General features: G+C 28.6%; 1 protein-coding gene across 7 annotated transcripts in view; it reads left to right on the top strand.

Annotated features, from left to right (window-relative positions):
- LOC107453971 (TGF-beta receptor type-1) overlaps positions 1-24,075 on the top strand; it is a 716,084-nt gene that overhangs the window by 595,168 nt on the left and 96,841 nt on the right. Inside the window, exon 1 of one of the 7 annotated variants that reach the window (XM_016070995.4) lies at positions 21,483-21,648. The exons of the other annotated variants lie outside the window; for them this stretch is intronic. Coding sequence (XP_015926481.1) covers positions 21,606-21,648 — 43 coding nt within the window. The 5' untranslated portion in view covers positions 21,483-21,605. Of the gene's footprint in view, positions 1-21,482; positions 21,649-24,075 lie in introns of those variants that run through there. 7 annotated transcript variants of the gene reach the window in all.

A 24,075-nucleotide genomic window follows, 5' to 3' on the forward strand; every position in this document is an offset into this window, starting at 1 on the left:
AGTTTAAAATTAAATATAACGATGTAAAGATTATTTATTTTTAATCAATCGTTTGTCAATAATGTGGTCGTTAATTCTGCAATTCAGTTGATCACAGAGTTAACTTAAAACGTCTTATTTTTAATCATTTTCTTTACCCATTTAACTTGACGAGTAACTAAATTCTCATATTAAACTAACTTCTCTCTTACTAAATTCTTTCATACTAAATTCTCTCATACTAAATTCTCTCTTCTCATATTGCTCAAGGTTTTTCACATCGGCATGCAATAATCTTGACTAAGCCATTACAACAAGTGAAGAGATTTTTTTCCAGCACTGTAACACAAAATAAATAATAATAACTAATTATCGCATGAACTTGTTTGGTAGACCAATATTAAAAATTAATTCTTCAAAAAATTATCTTAAGTAATATCTTATTTAAATATCTTCGTCATTTAACAATGCACCGGGATAATTCGAAAAGTAGTCTATGTTTTCTAATCTGTTTAATATTTTTAGGCTTATTACAATCAACCAAATTGCCTTCAAGCATAGTAGGAAATGTGCCATGAATTTACTTAGGCTTATTGAAATGAGAAATTTAATACGTCTATTTCGAATATACCTTCACTACTCTGGATTTATTACAACTGGATTTGTTGCAATAAGACAAAATTAGTTGGTCTTATTGCAACAAACTGGATTTATTGCTATAAGACAAACTAATTAGCGTTGGTATTATTACATTATTAAAGATAGAAGATATTATTATATTAGTGCATTGAAATATTATGTAAGTGTAAAAAAGTATTGGAAATGTCAATCAACTTGAAATTTTTTTAAAACTTTACTGTAATTGAAAAAATGAAAAATTTATGAAACATAATCAATCATACATTCAATCCTTATCAGCTCTAATTACAAAAAATGTGTTGAAATTGTTTCGTCATTTCTAATGAAATAATGGGCAAATTAAGGAGTTTTTCCACATTATTAGTCGCAGCCTAATATTATTTTAAATATAATAATATTAGCCATAATAATACAGCCATAATTATTCTAATTTGAACTTTTTTTATATCTGGAATGAGAAACAAATCATAATGTGATTTTTTGTTCTTTTGCAATGATTTACCATTGATTTATTACCGAAAATATAAAGTAATAATATCTTTAATTTAGTAAATTAAGCATTTCGGACGACTCTTAACTCTTTAGCATCTATAAAAGCTACTCTAATTATCTAACTAATATTGCGATTTATTGCGAATGTGCACTATTTTACCTTTTTTGAATGTATTCTTAGTCAGGATCAAACGCAAGGAATATAAACAACTGTAGTTACGGAATTCGATTCTTAAATCGAAATCGTCTGCTATTCCACTTAGTGCGCTAATATATTATGCCTCCTGCTTATACCTGAATAAAGCTATCTTTGAAATAAGAATATTTTCCTTTCGATACAATGTTGCCAAAATAAAATAGTATGTTCATTATTTTAATGTCACGTGACTCTGTTTACCAAACCAATATCCTTTGAAGATAAATATTATATTCGACTCCTGGAATATATTTTCTCTACTCTTAGTTATTGATTTACTTTTACTTTAGATAGATTCATATAGCAATTTTATTATTGTATTCTTTAAAAATAAAACTTCGTTTCATGTTGTTTAGTAATTTAAATATTCATATATTTGTTTAACCATAATGTAAATCATCAATTTCCGTTGTAATTTTATCGTTTTATTCTAAATTTAAAAAAGTTTATTTTTACTTTAAATTAATTAAGTTAAATTATTATCATTTTGTTATTTGCAAAGTCCTATTATAAACAAACATGTAAGGCTTTTCGTTAGTTCTTTTCCTTAAGTCGAAAGATTTTTTTCCTTTAATTATGTAGTATAAGATTATGACATTTAACAAAACTCACCTTTTTCAGATTCATTCATTTTTTGTATTCATGTTCTTCAAAGAAGAGTTCATCAAGCACGTTAACACATTGAAAAGAGCTACAAAAACTGTTAGTTTGTTTTACTCAGTTCAAAAATTCAAATTCTTTTATACCGATTGACTTTTTTTGTGCCTTAAAGTTTCCGATCGCTTTTCGCTGTGGCTATAACTTGAGCTAAGATCTTAGGACTGTGTCTAAAGAGAATTAGTTTTTAAAAAAATTTATAATAGTTTCAGTAAAAAGTATTTGATCTAGTTTTTTTTTTTTAATATTTGAAAAACATAGTTTGAACTCATAAAAAATGCAGCTATTGAGGTTTATTTATCGATTTTAATGATTATCTGAATATAAAGGTTTTAACAAACTGCTCATTTAAAAAGGATAATAATTACGACTTAAATATTTATCCATTTTTAAATTCAGCAAGCTCTTTTTAGTTTTATACTATATTAAGTTGTTCCATTAATTATGATTTATAGAAATATTTTTAGGACTCATGTCAAAAGTTGAATTTTAAAAAAAGTATACGCATTAGATGTTTCAAATTAAAGCTTGAACGAAAAAAAAAACAAATAAAAATACCATCAAAATTTATCAAATCGCGTGAAAGATGGAGAGGATGGTACCATCAAAGCTAGTTGAATTGCCCAATGAAATTTAAAAGTTCTTCAAATTTTTGCTTTTCAATTTCTCTCTATTTCCCTCAGAAATCAAACAGTTTTTAATATTTTCAGTCCCGCTTACTTCGCTCGTGAATTAACACATTTGGAGAGTGTTTCAATTTTTTTTATCGTTACTTTGCATATCTATTTGTAAACCTTAATGTATCACTTTTTCGGCTTCTTTTTACGAAGTTCTCATTAAAACACCGAAGTCAAGCACTGGCTGCGGTCAGTAAGCAAGTGGGTGACCACTTTGATCAGCCTACGTAGAGACCGAGGGTGTGCGGTATTGGTCCTCGTTAAACTGTTCTACCGTAAAGTGCTCGACTTCACGCGCAAATCGTCAGACTTCCAAAGCAGGGGAGCCATGCCCCCTACGCAGAGGATCATAATTTCGATGGCAAGTCTTCGGATCATCCTCAAGAGTGTTTCCCGGACCGTCAACAATAGCCCATTGGTGCAGCTCTTGTGTGACGGAAATAAAGTACCTACCTTTTGACGAAGATTAAAAAAATAATAATAACTTAATTAAAGGCAATGTTTAGGGAACACTCTGCTTAAAATTAAAGCTTTACTTCTTACCTTGATTTTATATAAGGCTCTAAAGATATATTAAAATGGGGAAAGAGCTTTGTGAAAAACAATAAAACATTTATTATGAATTCAAATTATTAGCTTTAAACTGAAGATGATCCGAACAAAATTGCGAAAGACACCCACTCAAAAATAAAGATTTTATCCGTAGCTCCAGTGTTTATTAGATTCCCCACGGGATACTGTCTTGCGAATATTTTTCTTTCTATTATAAATATTGCCAGTCTTTTCGATACATAGTTGCTCATTTACAATGATTGCTGTCTGAGAGGTACCCGTGACACTTTCTATATTAAGTTATTGTTTCTTATTGATTATTGGTTTGAGTTGCTGCAATGAAAAAACGTAATCATCGATATTACCAGAAGAGACGTTGTCCAGGGAAATATATCTTGTTTCGATTGTTCAACATCAACGGATGAAAAGGGGTTTATGTTCGTAATGTTTATTTGTTTTTGCTTTCTTTCACCTAGACATTGTTATTTCTTTAGTGTCGGATTTTAGTACAAGTTTATTTTTTCCTAGTTATCTATATTGAGTGGGAGTAAGTTTTTATCTGCTTTCTTCACTTAAAAAAAAATATTTACTACTTCCGGTATGTTTTTAGCATAAATTGTTTTTGTCCAGTTATTTTATTTACAGTATTTGGTCTTTTTTTTCCTTATTATTTATCCAGATTTTCAATCTTGCCATCATTTTTCTTTTTTTATTGTTTTTATATCGCTCCATCCTTAACTTTATTAATACCGACCTCTCTAATATCCCTTCCATTGATATCTTCATTCATTCATACCAACCTTCCTACATCCTCAAATTATTATCTTGTATTCCGTAACTAATATCTGGTAACTAATATGAAAATCTTCAGCAGCCATGATTATGCTGCATGTAAAAGATCCCTGGAGGGCCTTATTGGCTCTTGGCATTTCCGGCAAAAATTAAATTCCTAGTGCACTTTAGCATCCAAATAGAGTCTCGGTGTTGCCATCTAGTGTGACAGAAACTAGACGTCCAAATTAGCATGACCAACGGTATCTCACCCATTGTGGTGGTCCTTAAAGACTGGATACCACTTCTGGAGAACGCACTAGGTCTTCTCATCGGGAAGACTGATTGTGCAGCTCTTTGTTCGCCAAGGTGCAGCTCATAGGAAATAATATCTGGTAACCCGAAAGGAGCCGGAGTAGCAACTATATATACACTTTCCCGCCTTATCCCGCAAGCATAGGAGAACAAATATGGGATTTACCGAATAGTAAAAAATATGCCGTTGCCTTTCTACAAAAATGCAACATTTTACCAGACAAACGGGAATGTTGCAATAGTCACCCAATGAAGCTTTATTTAAGAAAACAGGTTTTTTTAAAATGCCATGTTGCAAGTTGCAATCAATTTGTTACAGCAATCAACATTCATTCACTTATTCTTATTATTATTTACAATTGTATTATTATTTTAGCAAGCCGGTATAGCTTTGATGGCATTATTTTGCTGTGACTGTTATGTTATCGCCAACACGAACTATAAGACGATAAGTACGTAACTTCATGTCACAATGTATTGTCAAAAAATATCCATATTTAATAATAAATCATGATATTTTTTCCCAAATTGTCTCATTTATATTTTTACATGGGTCGATATTTTCGTTACCTTAATCAAATATATCAGGAGACGCAATAATGCGTGTCATGTTCACACTACAATCAATTTTTTTCCTATATGTTATCGATAGTGATCTTGGTATTCTCACATTCGATATTTATTATTGTTGTCGATGTTGTCGTATTTGATCTGCCTATGTGTATTAACCGTAGCCGGTGACCCGTTTGAGGAAATAAATTGTATGCACATCATTATATAAATCTATAAGAGAATATTGTGTTGAATTCTTGCTTCAGTTATTTAAAAAATTTGATATTTAAAAAAAGAAATTGAAATAAAAAATCTTATTCTCTTGATTCGATTGAACTACCCAATTCTCGAAGTCTGCAATCTTCGAGGAAAAAAAAGGAATAGACAAGTTAGAGGAGATCTTAACAATTTCTTTTTGATTCTCCATTTTTTTTAATTTTTTTTTTTTTTTTTTTGTTTTTTGTTACCGTATTTTGCTCATTTTTCTACTTCGTCCTTTACTTGTGTCCTTTTCTTACCGGACAATTTAAACTGGAACTTGTTCTTTATCGGCGAATAGAAGGCATCAGAGGTTACGTCTTGCAAAAAAAAAATTAGATAATAAAATAATTTTCTAGATAACTTGAAGCGCATCAATCTTCCCCGTGACACAAATTTTATCGTTTTCTCGTTTGCCTCTTTTCGGTGGTTCACCCTTTTATTTTTATGTATACCCTCAACATATCAAGGGTCTTGCTCAAGATGGCGATCAATTTACAGTGGGGGGCCGTGAATATCTTGTTGAACCGTCTTTGGCGAATTTTTATTCCCAAAAATATATTATGTGATGAAGTTATCGGAATCGAAAAGCGATAGAATGCTAAATTGGCTACCTAATTTCTTTCTTGGGAAATATTTTTGTAAGTTTTAAAACAACACGATGCTATTTCATTGATACGGAAGTTTAAATAATCGAAGAGACATGTTATCTTTGAGGATTTTGTGGGGAGAACTGTGTGGTTATACTCTATATAACAAAGCCAGTTTCCAGTTTAAGTGTAGTTATCACGGTTAAATTTCTGTCATTAGTTCTGACGCTTCTGTCATTAACTAAAAAAAAATTTCATTCTTTACATTAAGATCGTCTGCAGTTAGAAAAGGGATGGGATTCTATGTTCCCCATTTTGACTTATAAATAAACTACATGTACGCCTGTGTCTTAATTATTAAGTGACTCATTAATATTTTGGATTATCTTTGTTTCTCTTATTAATTAACAAAATTAAATTTTTTCCAATTGAACCCAGTTATTAATTTTTAAAGCTGTAAGTAATAATGTTTAAAAAGTTTTTTTTTAATATAACACTTTTATGAAGTTTTAAATAGGTTTTACAATTTTGAAGTTTAAATTTTTGTAATTAGTTTCATTAGAACATTTTAATAAAAGAACAGGCATCCAAAACTTTCGTCTTGGTAGTCCATTACTGGTCTTGGACTTGCTGAAGGTGTCTGGCTTCATAGACCTAGTCTAGCCCTGCTGGACTTATGGGATGGCAGCAACAATAATAAAAGAAATATAGAGAAAAAAAAATAGAAAATATTCATTAGTGCAGTGGTTCCTAAATGGTATACTCCCTTGGATTGTCAGTTGAAGGAAGAGAACTTTTCTTTAAACGGTTTTTTTTTCAACCTGTAATTTTGTTTAGTCAATAATCTATTAGTAACTTTATACTTCAATTACTTTCACAAAATTATTTATTTTACAAAAAAATATTTTTCTAATGAAATTGAATTGAATTCATTAGGAAAAAAACATGCATTTATTAAAAAAAAATTTTATTAGTACTCAACACTCTTTTAAAATTAAAATAAAATAATTATATTCGTTAATAATCAAATAGGTTTCCCTAATAACCATTTTTAACGTTTAGAGCAGCTTTCATTTGATTAAAAAAAAAAACTTAATCCGGCTTATTCCTTTTCAGCTTATGTGTATATACACCAAAAATAAATTCATAGCTATAGGCTTGATTCAGCTCCAAGACTGCGAATTCAATCGTCGGACATAAAACCTATTTCATTTAAAATCATTAATGATTCAAAGATGAAAAAATTTTCTTTCTTTCTATTTAATGGTTTCAAAATAATAATAAAAAAATAGTATATTACGTTCAAAATTTTCTTCATATACTTTATTAATGAAGTTGGGGCTCCGTCGAAAGAAGGTTGACCTTTTAGGACTTCTGAATTAATGAATTGAATAATAGTAGAAAGTAGATAGTAATTATAGTAGAAATAGAAAATGATTCCTTGACTATTAAGCTCGTTCTGTTAATTCTAAATATCTTTTTAGTCTAATGTTACCTAACCTGTTTAGATCAATTTCCATTGTTAAAATCTTAAAATTAATATATTACTTTTAAGTTCATTTACTAAAAAAAAGGTATGATCATAACTACCAGAATATGGTAAAATTTACCACATTTCTGTCTTTATTAAAACACCAAAGAGGTCCGTATTTTTTACGGAAGCGCTTTCTTAATGATTTTGATGATATTAACAAAAAAATATTGTTTTATAATATGCGATAAAATTTCGTAAATAGAGTATAATTTGGTAAATTTATCATGATACCTTAAAGCATGGCATAAAATATAATTATTCGGTTAATTTACGATTCAGTTTTGCATTCATTTCTAAATGTGTGGTAAGAAAAACTATGATTTTGAAAACCAGAATTTCCGAAAAAAAGGTACGATTTTCGGTAAAAAGGTAATTGATCAATTATTTTTTTTTTTTTCATTACCATAATTATGTGGTTTTTTCATTTAAACGAAATGCCGGACGGTAATTTTACTAAATTTTTTCTTCTGTGTACAAATTGAAGAATTTTTTACATTTTTCCAAACATATTCTTCCTTACATTTTTCCACGATTTAAAAAAAAAAAAATTTAAATGAAAAAAAAATTTTCAATTTATTAAGTATCCCTATTGTTCAATTGTAAATTGTTATAAAAAATTGTTTTTGTCTCGAGTAACGTAATTATTTTATTATGTTTTTTATGACATAGTTGCGTCCATAATATTTTTATAAATTATACAATTATAATTGTATAATTTTAAAACAAATATGCATAAGAAAAAACATGCTCTTATAAGAAATATATATATATTGAAATTTATACCAAAATATATATACCTTGTATTTAAATCTACATATACCGTGTTTATATGCATATAATTTGATATAATATATAAAAAATTAGAATTGTTAGCATGCAATTTTTATAAAGTATATAATCATATTATTTTATAATTTATAAAATTATAAGCATGCATGTAATTTTTATAAATTATATATTTTTTGAAAAGAAAACAATGCATGTATAAGAAAAATATATATATGTAAAAAAACAAATACATAAAGATTTATAAAATAAGAATATATACCTTTTATTTAAATCTCTATATACCATTTCATAAAAAAGACCTGTTTATCTATATCAGAGAGAGAAAAAAAGGAAAAGTATAATTATTTTTTTAGCTCACATTTTTAAAATAAATGTGATTACTATTTTACTTGAAACTAATAACGATATTTTTTTAAGGAAAACAACAAAAGCTATATGTAATTTTAAAATGATTTCATAAACTTATGATTTAAAATTCAAATCCTGTATACCGTTGCATAGATATCTCTATTTGTTAATAATTTTACACCTCAATCCCATTCCATGTATAGACCATTTGATAACATTTGGAAAGGTATACACATTACGGATATTTGCAAGTTAATTATAACCAGTCAGAGATGAGTGATTAGTTAATGGTGGCATTTAGATCAAAATGTACCTGTGGTGTTCTCGCAATATTCGAAAAGGCACTATACCGTTGCCACTAATTGATTAAATTCACCTTTAAGCAACTATGATAAGAATATAAGACAAACATAATAACAACTAAGCAACTTTTTTATTGTATAAATCTTTTTTAAGAACTTCCTCTATAAATGTAAATGATTTTCGAAATGCCTAGTATTAATTTTTTTTTTTTTGCTTGTTGTGTTGATAATGTTATAAAAATAATGCTTATTTGCAATTAATACCTATTAGTGTATTGAAGTTGAATTAATGTCTCCTGTGTTTGTCATTGCATCATATTGTTAATAAACAGTTCAAATAATAGCTTCCACTACATGAAATTAATTGATTTTTATACTATTTCTATAAAAATATAGAGCTGAGGCGTAAAGATATTGTAACAAACTATTTATTTTGGCAATATAATCATAAAAGAAAAGAGTGCTTAAAAAAAATTTTAAACCTGTGAAAATTCACCAGATTTTGCTTATCATTTTGATTCAACAAATACAATTGGATTCTCGAAAAAGAAAGAAAAAAGATTAGCTTTTTTTTAATAAAATACTTCTGACTCTGATTCAATATTTCTCGCCAAAAAAAGAAGCTAAATAAAACCCAGTTCGAACCACTCCATGATCTTTCAAAGCTGTCAATTATTCCCTTTTTTATCTCTATAGCTTTATGCACTGAATAACAAAAAAATGCTCGAACGTGGCTTACACTGAATAATTTTCGTTTTTATTAGTTTTGTGTTTTAAAAACATATCTACCAGTTTGAGAATGAAACGAAAAATATTTCGAGAAGTATTATGATTGCTTCTTTATTTACAACTCTTTTTCCTGCGAACTCAGTTTTTCAAAAGTTGTTCATTTGTTTTATATTTAGAAATACATTTTATATTTTGAAGAGTTTTGGATTGAAATGGACCTTTTGAATAATTTTTCAATGCCAGTATTAAATGTTTCGTGGGTTTCGGTTTTTCTTTTCTTTTTTTTTTTTTTTAAATTTTATTTTCTGAATTTTCAAAAAAAAATGCATGATGTAGTAACTGCTTGCTTAAATTTGGAAGTTTTCAATTATGTGATTTAAAAAAATAAAAATAATATATCATTTGAATAAAAATATGTTTTGTGGAATTTTATAAAATATTATTAAATTTATTTATTGTTTGCAGAAAGTGAAGACATATTCGATACTTTTTTTTTCTAAAATTTAGTGCATAATTTAAGAATTTTTTTGGTAACATTAATTGGCTTTATAATTAGTTTCGTGTTACAGATTAATTATAAAATTTGTGAAAAGGTTTTTTTTTTAATATTTAGATTAAACTACTTAGCAAAAATAATATTTTAAGTAAATTAGAACTTTTTTTTTTTAATTTAATATTTTCTTTCAGTGCAAAGAACAATTTTTAAGACTTTTTGTTAAAAATTCTAATTTTAATTAAAAAAATCAACTTTTAAACAAATTATACTCTCTTTAATAAATCTCATTTACCACCACTAATTCTAACCGGAAAAATTTTCAACCAAAGGTGCGTAAACGCTCTTTTTCAATAAATATTCTTTTTAAACACTGTGACGTATATTTTTCACTCATTTTATTTTTCTGTTATTGTAAAAGGTTCTGAAGACGACTATAAAATATTAGTAATTCGATTGAAGTAAGCACTTTCTCTTGAGAAATTTTTAAACTGCGCTAGTTTTTTAGCTTGAAACGTTTATGGATGCATTTGAATTATTTAAGCTGTAAAATTATTCCATTTGAGATTAAGCAGATATTTTTTGGATAGATTTAAAGTTGCAAGTTCTGTTAAATAAAATAAAAATAAAACAAATATCATAAAAACTACTGTTTAACTAAATGATTTGGCCAATGGTGTATGTACGCGCCATTTTATTTCTCAAATAAAATTTTAAAAAAATTCCTTGAAATTTTTTATGTGTTTTAATGAAAGTAATTTCGGCATATTTCAATGAAAATAATACCTCATTTTATAAAATTTCGACTCTTGGCCTAACATGGGTTAAATCGAAAGTAAGGAGCTCGGTTCTATGAATCGGTACTGGTTCCCGTAATTTCTCTTTACGTACATTTATTACGACCCCGGCAGCCGAATTTACGCAGTGAATCTACTCGAATTTCATACAATAATACTTTTGAATAAATCCCTAAACAGATGTGTCAAAAACATGGAATAAAAAGTCTTTACTTTTTATTCTTTGCGGTGTTCTCAGTTGCACTTTTTAATTCTCATAAATAGCAAGTTTAGAAAGGTTTTAAAAAAGAGTCTCTGCAATCCCCCCCCCCTCTATTTGTTTGTTTGCTTTTTAAAAAGAAAAAGAAAACTTAAATAAAATAAAAATTATTTACGGAAGCTGTATTAATCTGCAGTTTCCGTTCTGGATGGTTTCTACCATCGGGATTACGACTTGCAACAAACAAAATAGCATTCAAAATAATATTTTTCAACGTATTTATTTCAATCAAAATATACTTTTTGCATATTAATGTTATCTTCATACTGGGCATAAAATAAAATTGTCGCAATAAATACTCAAATTTAGAATCATAGTTGGCTTATATCACATAAATAGGGTTGAAATAGTCTCCTTTTTCTTTAAATGTATTATATTCTTCCATTTTAAATCAATGTTATCTACTTTTTAATGTATTATCTTAATTTTTTTTAAATTGTAATGTTTATCTTTTTTACCAATTTAATGTATTCTGTTTTAAATGTGCCGTATTTCCTTTTTATATATTCTGAAATATTCTTCCGTTTTAAATACATTTTATCTCCCTTGTTTTTAGTTCTTAAATTCTACTATTTTAAATTCATCGTTTTTTTATTTTTTATTTAATTATAATCTTCTGTTTTAAATCTAACATTTTCTTCCTTAATTTATTATATGGATAATAATTTTCAATAATAGCACTGTGAAAAAGGGGATTCTCTAAATTGAGCCAAAATATACCGATATAGCTCCGAAACAAATAATAGTCGAATTTGAGATCCCCGTGTATTCAAAATTGAAACAGCATATTCTCGTTTTTGAGCAAAATGCAAGGGGGATTCGAACAAGGACATCCATGCTCGTAGTTGAATGCTCTAACCACCTTATGTACAACCCTGCCCAGGGTGAGTTAGGAAACTTTATAAAGTGGCCACCGCAATGACACATCATGAAATACATTCCATTCCTTTGAAAATTTTTAAGATAAAGGGAAATAAACAAAAAATTAAATTAAAATGGCCGATCTCCTGACTAAGTTAATGGGGCAAACTTTTTTCAAATTGCAACCCTTAGTAGCATTGAAAATTAGAATATCATGATGTGTCGTTGCCCGCGACTTCTATATAAAAGAAATTTCATAACATTTGCACAATTATGGTGGTTAGAGCATCCCATTACGAACCCAGAGGTCCTTGGTTCGAATCCTGCCGGTTGCCAACACTCTTTACATCGTCTGTTTCACTCCTTACATTTTGCTCAAAAATGAGTATATACTGTTTCTATTTTGACACATTTCACTCAATTTTGAGAAACCCTTTACTGTGAGCTTAAATAAATTCTAGTAATGATTTATTTTCGTTCCTTATCAAAATAAGAAAATCGTTTTAAATTGATTAATAAGAACATTGATTATAATTATCAAAATAAGAAATTTGAATACTGTTGTAAAATTTATTTCTTCACTATACTACATACTATAGTATAGTGAGTAATAATCTCGACTTAACTTTGGGAAAATATCTGTTTCACGTTTTAATTTTGTTTAGTTTTTTCTTGAAACGTTTCCGCTCAAAATAATCTCTCCCATTTTATTTGAAAATGAATTCTAAATATTTCTATTAAAAATAAAAAATAAAAATCACCTCAAAAGTTTCAAATTTATAAAATTGTTCTATCGAAACCAAACAAATAATAGAAATTATTTCGAATGAAGTTATCAACGAAAAAGGATTTCCGCATCGCCTTGTTAACTAAACTTAAAATTCAAAGTAGTAGTTAAAAAGAAGCTATTTAGAAAACAGCTGTTAAAACATTGCGCACTATACCGGAAGAGTAAGATAAAACTTACAAAATATAAACGAGAACAATTCGTTTACTAAATACGATTTCGCTGTGTATGTAGCGCCATCTATTGACATCAAAACAATTTATATTTCCCTCTTAATCTTTTCCAGCCAATCAACTCTTGATAAGAAAATCAATTCTTAGAGAACTTTTTGTTTTATAAGTTCAGCAACTTCTGGACTATTGTATTCTGTTCCATTTTTTTTCAACGTATGAACTATTTGAAGTTTCGAATTCTAAGCCTGGTCAGTGTTTTCTTGAAACCTAAACCGTCGTACTATCCCATCAGCTCCATTTTCTCGAAGATAAATGGATAAATTCTTTCACGTGGATGCTGGAAGACTAGATTTTGACAAATGATCTCTCTTGAAAAGAAATATTTTTATCGCCAGTATGCTTTTTTAAATTGATTCATACGTTTGAAAATATGGGAAAGGGTATTTTTATTTTACATTGACTCCATAAATATCAACTATCAGGTTTTTCTACTTATTTTGTAACTATTGAAAATTGTAATTGATTGTCTGTGTTATCTGTTAATATTGTTACCAAAAAAATATATTTGAGAGATATAGTGTTAAATGATTTTAAGAATATTTTTATTTTATCTCTTCACAACTTTACCTTTTATTTATTTATTTTTGGAAGCAATTAGGGCATTTTGCCAAAAATTTAGTTATTGCTCCTCTAAAATGTATCTTAAAATATCATAATTTGTGCACCAATTTATGATTTTTTGTTTTAAAAGAAACTGACTGCTGAAATTACTGTATTTAATAATATTTACAGAACAATTGTGAAATTATTATAGTTTTTGCTCTGCACTAATATAGTTACTAAAATCTTTATTCTATGACAGATATAGTTTATTTATTAGGCTGTATGAAATTTTATATCCATAATGCTATTTCATTATTTTGCTCAATTATACGGACATTTCTTGTTCTTTTTTTAAATAAAACGCTTAATAGTATTGTATACATTTTTATTGTGACTCTATATAAATTAAAACTCCTGTAAGATTCAATATTTTAATTTTTATTCCAGACATTCAAAAAGATTTAGAAAACTGATTTGTTCAAAAACAGAGAAGTTGTTTTTAAAGAAAAACTAACTAAAGCAGAATTTACAATTTTTTTTAAAGAAAAAAGAATTAGAAACTGTTAAACCGTAAAAGTAATTTTTGAATATAAATCTTAAGAAATAATAATTTACTTGTCCTGTCTGTCGCAGCACTATTTATTCAATTGTTTATAACTCCGTTATTGACTCACATTTAAAAAAATAAAATAAAAATAAATAACTTTCTTATGCTTTCAGCCATTTTATGCAGACCCCTGCGAACTCATGCATATTAATTGTAGAACGATTCTGCGTTGTTTAATAGCCTGAAAAAAGCCATTGAAACTAATATCTAATATATTCGAGCAGAACTGTTGGGTAGGAGGATATGATGAGATTCGTTACATAGTTATTTTCATTCCATTGCGCTTCCTTTTTTAAGTCAGGAGATCGTTGTACTGTTTAAAACAGTTCGAAAAATACAAACATCTATAAATAAAAAACTAATAGCACGGGTTTTAGCTTCCACTAGTGGCAGGTTTATTGTTTTAACGATTAATTTCTGTGTTTTAGTAAGTGCGAAAAAGGAAAAAAAGGTTTCCACGATATATTGATCTTTTTTAGACGTTTGAAACTATTACTCTTGGTGACTTGGTGTATTTTTTGCAGCTTTGTTAAACTAATAACATTGCTTTTCGGCTGTTTAGTTTTTATTGTTTTAAAATCCATACTTACTGCACGGTGCGTAGCTTTTTTAAAAAATGCCTAAAGGTGCTTTTTTTCACTGGCTGTTTTTAAAAAGTGCTTAATTTTCCCTTTTCAAAAATGGGATTTTTTTTTCATTACTATGACGATTTTCGCCAAGTATTATGCAAAAGCGTGCTTTTCACTTTGTTCTATTCAGCGTTTTCACAGTTCATTTCAGTGTACCTTCGGTCCATAGCATATGAAAGCGTCAATCATTTTACATGTTTGATAAAATACTTGCGAGTCCGTATGTGCATCTACTGAGCTGGGTTAGGAGAGATTATTGCCTTCTCATGTGCAACTCTGCTGCATTTTGCAAGATATTCTCAATTTCAGACTTCATTTTCCACCTTCTGATATCTAACCGAAAAATCTCTCGATCATTTTATAACGGCTAATATAATCAAGAAAAGAGTTCTTTGTCAGAAACTAGGTATTTTATCATGATCATCTAAAATCTTTGAAAATTATTTTGCATTTTGTTAATGTATATAAAGCTGAAAAATATTTTTTGAGTGCTTAAAAAGTACTTAAAAGGTGCTTATTTTTTGTTGAAAGATTTGCCTACGCACCCTGTACTATAACATGAAAATAATAATGTTAATATTGTTTGTGAATTCGAATGTTTTTCAAAAGTAGTCTTACGTTACTCCTACTTGCTTATTTCTCCTTTTTAGTGTTTATAAATTGAATGTTATAAATTATAAATGTAGCTATTCTTTTGAAAAGAATTATCTTTCGATGATTAAGTTTTAATTCTGTCCTAAAATATGTTTATGGTTAGCAATTAGGTGTAGTAATAGAGAGGGAAACACAAAATCGAGAAATAAGCCGTCAAATGGTGCTTAGTCTCTTTTAACTAAAGTTGTTATTCTTTCCAAATAGAAGAGCTCAAAATTCATATAAATTCATATCACGAAAAAAGATGTTTATTAAAGAAAATTATATAATATTTGTGTTCAAGTGCAAAAATTTAAGTAGTTTGCTCTAACAAATGACAGAGGTACTTTGAATTCGATTATTATTTTGAATTACTTCCCCCGACTGTGTATAATAAAATGAGAAGAATAAATTTTTTTTTTTTTGTCTTTTTTTTTTTTGGATATAGTTGAAAACAAAGTTCTTGTTATCCATTTAATACTTTGCCGTTTCCTAATTTATCACATGAAAGTATATAGTTTGATTTCAAATTCTATTTGCGACTATTGTGTGTGCAATAAATTACTGAAATTAAATTTCAGAGTTCATTAAACAATTTATTGCTCTTCTGAAATATTCAATGATAATTAGGAAAAATTTTATTTTTCTCTTACCAAAGAAAAAGAAAAACAGACATTCCTTCAAATATAATTTTTCCATGCTAAAATATATTTTAATAATTGATGCTGAAAAATTTATCACGATTTGCTATTACCTTTCTATGTTAATATCCTATTTTAGGTAGACCTGTTTGCCACATTAAAATAAGATCTTGACGTGGGAAAATCTCAACGATAGGTCAAATGGGTTATAGATCAAAAGCGCTGATCTTATCTTTAATACAGTTTATCACCTTATTTTTTATTTTGCTTTATAACCGTTATTGAACAGCTAACCCAATTTTGAATTTAAACTACTAATGTTCAACTCCGTATCCTTCTAATTTTGAACACAATCCAGAAGCGAGGTAATTCCTGGATCAAGTACTGGGAATAACTTTCCTTTCGTGGAGGACTTTTTGATGGTACTAACCGCATTTGTGTTACATCGAGAGGTGTGTCGTATATGTGTTTCACTGAGAAAATTGCGCATCTATATCATCGGTGCGAGCCGGGTGCGGAATTCCTATCAACCAGCCATCGCTGGGATTCGAACCCGGGTTACCTCATTGGGAGGCGAGCACTCTATCCCTTGAGTCACCACCGCTCTAATATCACCATATTCACTCTTTTGAGTCCGAGACAAGCTGCAGTCTATATCCAGCTTCCGAAATCGCCTTTGAGAGAACGCCATACCACGGGAGAAACTTTTCATCTCAAATTCTCTTTCACCACCGTGCGAAATTTAAAATTCATAGTATAAAAAATTTGAGTGAAGGAAAACCTACAGTAAACCATGAAGTTCCAAATACTGAAATGAAATTTTTTTAAATTATCATAATGAAACCAAAGTATGAGGGAATGATGGAAAAGTTCTCTAATACTAACCCAATAATTAGTTCGCATTTTGATATTTCGATTTTTTTTTTAAACTATTTAAACTTTATGGCCTATTTCTAGATCAATGATTCGATGATTAAATTAGTGATGCGAACAAAAATTAGTTATGAAAAGTTTTTCTTGCGGTAAACCGTCCTCTTAATTATTTATTTCTGAAATAAGCCTGAATAGCGCATGAAAAATCTCTGCTATCTTGTACGATAACCTCTGTAGACCAGAATCGGTGAAAAGTTTCGAGCCTGCGACAGAATTCGCTGAAGAACCAAAGTTGCAGGTTTGTGCTCTGAAGTCGCTCAAGAACCAACATCGAAAAACTGGACCGGCCTTTTCAGAGCCATGAGTTAAATCACATTTTGGACGAATTAGAAGGCTGACAACGTAGACAAATAAATCGACTGTCCTGGCTGTGAAAGTTAATACCCAGGACCACTTATCAAAACCTGGCGGTGTCCTTGATACCTAGAACTATCCAGGACTTCAGGTGGAAAGTTTCCCCAAACTTGTGGAGACAAAATATATGCTCATGAGCCGCAATGGCTTAGGGGATAGAGCGTTCGCCTTCCAATGAGGTGAACCGGGTTCGAATCCTATCGATGGATACGAATTCCGCATCCGGTTTGCACCGACCACAGAGCTGACGTGAAATATCCTCAGTGGTAGACGGATCATAGGTTAGCGTCCCCTTGCCGTCAGACTAACCGTGGGAGATTCTCGTGGTCTTCCTCTCCATGTAACGCAAATGCTGGTTAGTTCTACCGAAAAGTCCTCAAGGAAGGCAAATTTCTCCCAATACTTGATCCAGGAGTTCCCTTGGCTTATGGATTGGGTTTAAAATTACAAGGCTACGGAGTTGAACATTAGTAGTCGTAAACTCGAAAATAGGGTCTGCTGTTCAACGACGGTTATAAAATAAAATAATACATGCCCATCAGGATGATCCGATTCCGTACCACTTCCGTTCCGTTCGTTTGTTCTGATTCATAGAACGTAATAACCGACATTACTATTTTTCACACGATTCGCTTTGCTTTTTCAACCTTAGCTATAATTAAATGAACTGTTGAATCTAAGAAACGTGGAACTTATTAATATCAAAGCACGAGAGAAATCTTAATCGATTTCTTCTTTTTCTCTATTGTATCTATAATCAAAAATGTGTTCTTCAAATCACTTACAAAGTGTTTGTTGAATCAAATGAATCTAAAATCATTTTTTTATTGCTGTATGAAGTTTTATAATTGCCAACTTCCTGCTTTAACGGAAATTCATAATTTCAACGATTCTGGATAGATTATTAAAAATGCTTCCTTTTGAAGACCTATTAATTTCACGCTAACAGAGATTCATCATTACTCATCTACAAGTGTTTCATAACAACTCTTTTGCATGAAGTTTCATATCCTTTTGTGTACTGTATTTTTAAAATGGAAGATTTATGTTATTCTAAATAGAGATCCGCTTTTGGACCCAGAAATTTCTTAAGTCTAGCGAAATCACAATATTGAAAGATTAAAATAAATTTAATCAGTATTGACAATTTAAAGTAAGTTTTACATTGATTAACGATTTAAATATGCTGCATATTATTGGAGATTTAAATAATTTTTCTTTACATTAACGATTAAAATAAGTTTTTAAATATTGATACTTTAATAATGTTCGTTATTTTTAATTAAATTATTATTATATGTTTATTTTTCTGTTATGTTGATGACCTGCTGTTTCTTTAAATAACTCTTATAATGATTGCTATTTAAATATTGTTTAAATAATTAAAATTTAACTAAACTGCATAAACAATGAAGATTTAATAAGTTTCGTAAATATTAATGATTTAGACGAATTTCAAAGCATTGACACTAAAATAAATTTCCTTTGTTTTTTTTCCCCCCATCATTAATTTTTTTTTCGCATTTTACACATACTAACGATTCGTCAAATCCTCGTAATATTTATTGTTTAAAGATGTGTTATTTATTTACTTTAATGTCCTTCTGCTAGTAGGTTCTATAATAATTGACGATTGCATAATAAAAATGTTAAAAAGATTGAGAATTTAGGTAAATCATGAATACTAATTATCTAAATGGCGATTGATATAATAAGTTTCACAGCTTAAACACTTAAAAAAAATATATCGTTTTCCGATGACCTACTGCATCGTTTGCCCTTTACGCGTGCAAACGATTCGTCAAATCTCCGCGATGCTAATTGTTTGAAGGTGAGTTGGCATTTGGCTTGGAGCCTTGCCTGCTTCCGGCGATGCCATCGAACTTGCTGCTTTTGTTTTGGAAAAAAAAAATGGGGGGGGAATCACGTACAACCCACCAAAATAGCGTTAAATTTAGCGCGGCACTTACGGGTTGTTTCTGGCAAAGTCGAATTTATTTAGAATTATGTAGAGTTTCTCTAAAGCTTTCTTCTGATTTTCATTTTCTTCAATCGTTTGGGAATTCGAACAATTTCGGTCTCATTTTTCTTTATATTCATATTAAAAGTCTTATGAATTCAACATGTTATGTCAGACATAGTTTTTAAAATATTTTCGCACTATATAATTAGCCCCCACTTATGAAGAATGAGATTTCGTAAAACTATTTTAACGTTTCACACTGTAACCCGACAACACTGTCGGAAACATTTTTATTAATTTTTACATCAACCAATTTTTAAGGAATTCAAGATAATATTAATTTAAGAGTAAGTTTTAAGAGGTGTATAATGAATGAAAGAACTTTAAAACTCATGACTAGTGATTGAAAATAAATTAGGCTTGTAACAGAAATGCTTAACACATCAATAATTATCCTTTAATATTGTTAGTGAAAAACTGAAATCAATCTTTCAAAACCAAATCAATTTAGTACGTCTAATTATTTAAAAAAAAATTATAAAAAATAAACAAACCTGCCGTCTATTTTTTTTTTTTTTTNTTTTTTTTTTTTTTTTTTTTTTTTTTTTTTTTTTTTTTTTTTTAGTATAATCCGTTTACACCACCTAATTTTTTTAAAAATTCATAAAGCAATTCTGTAGATTAACTGCTTTAAATTAAAATAGTTATTAAGTAAACTAAAATTGGTACAAAAAATTAGATCTTTTCCGATAGCTGAGCGCAAGTGAATTCCTCTTTTTTATTTTTATTTTATTTCATTTGTTTAGTTATTTATTTTGGATAATAGCCATTTTATTTTGTCGGGAAAAAATAAATAAAGAAATTGTGTGCACCCGGCTTACGGAAAAGTACCAAAAACAGTTCAGCCCCTATATATATATATACATATAATAATGTTCAAAATGTAGAAAAAACATGGAAAAAATTGCAGAACAGTGAAAAAAGGGGCAGATGAAATAAAAATAACAAGAAACTAGAAAGAAAAAAAATCCGAAGAAAATGAAAAAAATTAATAAAAATCCGGAAAATAAAAGATTATATCTTTTCATCAGCTCACACGATTATATCCGCAAAAAGGCGTTTTTCTTTTTTGTGTATATATATANTTCCCACCCCCTTTTTTTCATATGTCTATAATTTTTCTTTGTTTTATTCTTCATTTTGAACTTATATATATATAAAAAAAATTTCTTATCATATCATAATTTCGTTAAAATTCACTTATTGAATGAATTAATGATTTTTCATAAGTTAAAATCAAGTTCTTTTTTGCATAAAAATTACTTATCTGAAGCTGCTACTACTTGCAAGTAATAAATTACAAGTTGCATCATTATTATTGATGTTCATTTATAACATTATATCAGCCATTGCAATATTGCAACTGAGTTAATATTTTTTTTCTTAATTAAAAATAATTTATATTGTAAATTTATTAAAAAAATATAACTTAAATTGGATTCGTCCTTTATTTATCCTTTGATGAATACGCTTTCATAATTTTCACGTTAAGTTGTTGAAAATAATTCAAAAGATTTATTATGGCTAATAAATTGGAATTTACTTAAGGGAAGTCAGTAAGGTATGTACCAATAATGTTGTTCAAACTAGCCTTTTTCATTTTACCTTTTCTCAGCATCTAAACAAGATATTGCTTCAGTTTTTTTTTCCACAGAATATTTACATATACATGTTTACACTGTGATAACTATTAATATATATCTTAAGCAGAAATTTTAAAAAAAATATATATATGAACTGAGAATTTCTTATTTTTTTAAAAGTTACTTAATTTTTGAGCAAAAATCTTTCGTAACTACAAAAGTATTCCTGTCATACATTGTCACAGCATACAACTGATATGATCTCAAATATCCCCAAAAAATTTAAAAGAGGTATCATAAGTAGTTTTTTAGAAAAGGTACATCGAAAAAGGTCAGTTTTAGAATTATATGCCCTGCTGTCTCCCCTTAAATTTTGCTTCCATATCAAAATCGAAATATAAACATATTTAACATCTAACTACTAAATGAATTTTAAATTCAAGCATTAAATTGAATATTTGCTTGTGTTGTAATTATTTATGCTTTGTAGTTTAAAGCTGAGCTAAGCCATTACTTCAGGGGAAAAAAATCACATTTTTAACGAAGGTCATAAAAATCCTTTAAAGGCTCAATAAAGCGAATAACAAACAAAAAAAAATAACAACCAAAACAAACAAAGCAGGAGCCATTCATTTTACGTTGCGTACGTTATACGCATCTAATTTAGGTGAAGAGAGCCGGGAAAAAAAATGTCCTTTAAAAATAGACCCTCTCCCCCTTTACTGAAGAACGTGTCACTTTGGTTGTTGAAATCGCATGCGATCTCTACCTTTGACAGATTTTCGTGGACAACCTTCCCTCACTTATGTGAAAAGGTTGATATCCTGACGGATTATATACACTGCAGTAATGGAATCTAAAGTTGCAAGCTTTCGAAAGCGAGCTAAAAAGAGTAAGTTCATTATTATTTAAGTGTTCAACCGTTGTTCCTTATTTCTGAGAGCTAAAAAGTTCCGGTGCAAAATATTGCAAATTGTAGTTCTGGTGCAGAAAGCGGATTCTAGTTTTAGAACTTGAAACTGTTGGTGCTGAAAGCGGATTAAAATAATAGAGTTTTGATACAAAATGCGGATTCAAACTAAATAATTCTTGTGCAGAAGGTGGACTAAAATTATAAAGTTTTGATGTCAATTTTTCGATTTTTTACTTTTTTTTTTCGACAAAGTAATTTTCTTTTGTAAAATAAAAATAAATTAGGAGGCATTTTTTTTAAAAACTGAGCCAGTTTTCTGGTGAAATTGGTGGATGAGAAAAAAAAAAGTTATTGAGCTAAAACCAAACGGACATTAATCTTTTCTTTGCTGGAATTTATAAACAAAACAATAAAAACTCTTCTTATAAACAAAATATATTTGTTTAAATTGAATTTTTTTTTTTTTTTTTTTTAGTGAGAATGATTATTTACAAGAAATTTCGAAACCAGGTTTGCCCATTTTATGTTTGTTTTTCTTTCTGCTCAGAATATTATAAGTTTTAATTAAACTAAGAAACATTTAAACTGAATTTTCATTCTGAGAATTTTTTGTCGCCAAAAGAATTCTAATTTTAATGTAAATTAGGAAGCGTTTTATTCCGAGATTTTTTTAGCGAGCCGATTTGCTCAGAAAAAAATACGCTGGGCTAATGTAAGCTGAGGTTGTGCTTAACCAATCTAAAACCAAACAGATATTAGTCTCATTTTTTTTAACTCTATCAAGAGTTATTAGTCAGCTATGAAATTGAAACTCTTCAAAAATTAAACGATACTGAAATCCTGCCTAACGGAACACTTTCTAAATGTGTTGAAAATATGTTATTTTAGTGATAATACCTGAAAAGTCACGGTTGTATGCGTGTTCGTTTTAATGTAAAATTATACTCTGAATCCATGCATAATATTTTAAATCACGTGATGTAAACAAAAAGACCACCAACTACATTATTATGCATTGTTATATTTTATAAAAAGGATTTTACACTTTTTACAACAAATATTACAAACAAATGTTATGGTTATACATCACCATAGTAACGAACAGATATAATTCTGATTTCCTCCTCTAATCACAGTATTAATCTTTTATTTTCTAATCTCTTCAAAAAAGAACTGTATTGTTAATTTTGCCCAAACGACAAAAAAAAAATCTGTGAACTAGTCATCTTTTATTTGGAATTAATTTTTGAACATCGATTAAGTTATTTGAAATTGTAAACTTTGTTTGTTTGCAGTCTTCCTCCCTCCCCCCTGTTCTGATTTTTGTTAATGTTATTTTTTGGTAAAACATGTCATTTCACAGATGATGGTTAAATGTTTTTTGGTTGCAAAATGTTATCTTTTTAAAAGATTGTAGCGGTGGTAATTTCATCGATTTAAGATGATTGGATTTTTTTCCTCAAATTCTAATCATAAGTAAGAATAGTAGGAAAAACTTTATCAAACTGGTGACAAAACTATTTAGAGTATTTGCCTACAATCTAAATATAAGTTTGCTTGTTTGCAGTAAACTTTTTTTCTTTCAATACAAAATTAAACAATTCGGGGTTGTTTTTTTGCAAAGCAATTATATTTTTATCTTTGCTTCTTCATATTCCAGTCTTACAAATCAAACTTTTTGTAATTTCAATGAAACAGGGTGCATAGCGTTTTTAAAAAGTGCTTAATGGTGCTTATTTCATTGGGTGTTTTTGAAAAGTGCTTAATTTTCCCTTTTTTAAAATGAGATTTTTCCTTTACCATGTTGATTTCCTCTAGGAATTATGCAAAAAGACACAGTTCACATTGTTCTTTCTATTCAACGTGTTCACAATTAATTCAACCCCAATCTATTTCGGCTTATTGTCAATCCGTAGCGTATGAAAGCGCCATTCGTTTTACATGTTTCAAAATTTCATGATTTTTGACAATTGTCAAAAACAATGCCAAAAGGGTTTTTTTTTTTAAGTTCGTAAAAATATTTTTTAGGTGCTTGAAAAGTGCTTATTTTTTGTTCAATAATTTGGCTACGCACCCTGTGAAAACTTTCTTCAAATTATTTTCAACTTTAAAAACTTATTAATTTTAAAATGCACTGAAATTAAATACAATTTTTGTAGTTAAAAAATTAAGTTGAAAATTTTGAACTTTTTTGCAAAATAGGCTCAGGTATGGAATTTTTTTACTACAAAATTCCAAAAAAAATATTTTCTTTTTTGCTTCGTTTCAAGCACATTATTTAATGTGTAAAGAACTAAGAATAATTTTGAATATTGAAAACTCTTCTTTTGTTTTTGCAAAACTATTCCAGATTTATTTCTACTAAATTTTTAAGTTTTTTTTTATGAAAGCTTTAAATAATATATT

Source organism: Parasteatoda tepidariorum, chromosome 1, assembly GCF_043381705.1.
Source record: "Parasteatoda tepidariorum isolate YZ-2023 chromosome 1, CAS_Ptep_4.0, whole genome shotgun sequence".
In the NCBI taxonomy this organism is placed as follows: domain Eukaryota; kingdom Metazoa; phylum Arthropoda; class Arachnida; order Araneae; family Theridiidae; genus Parasteatoda; species Parasteatoda tepidariorum.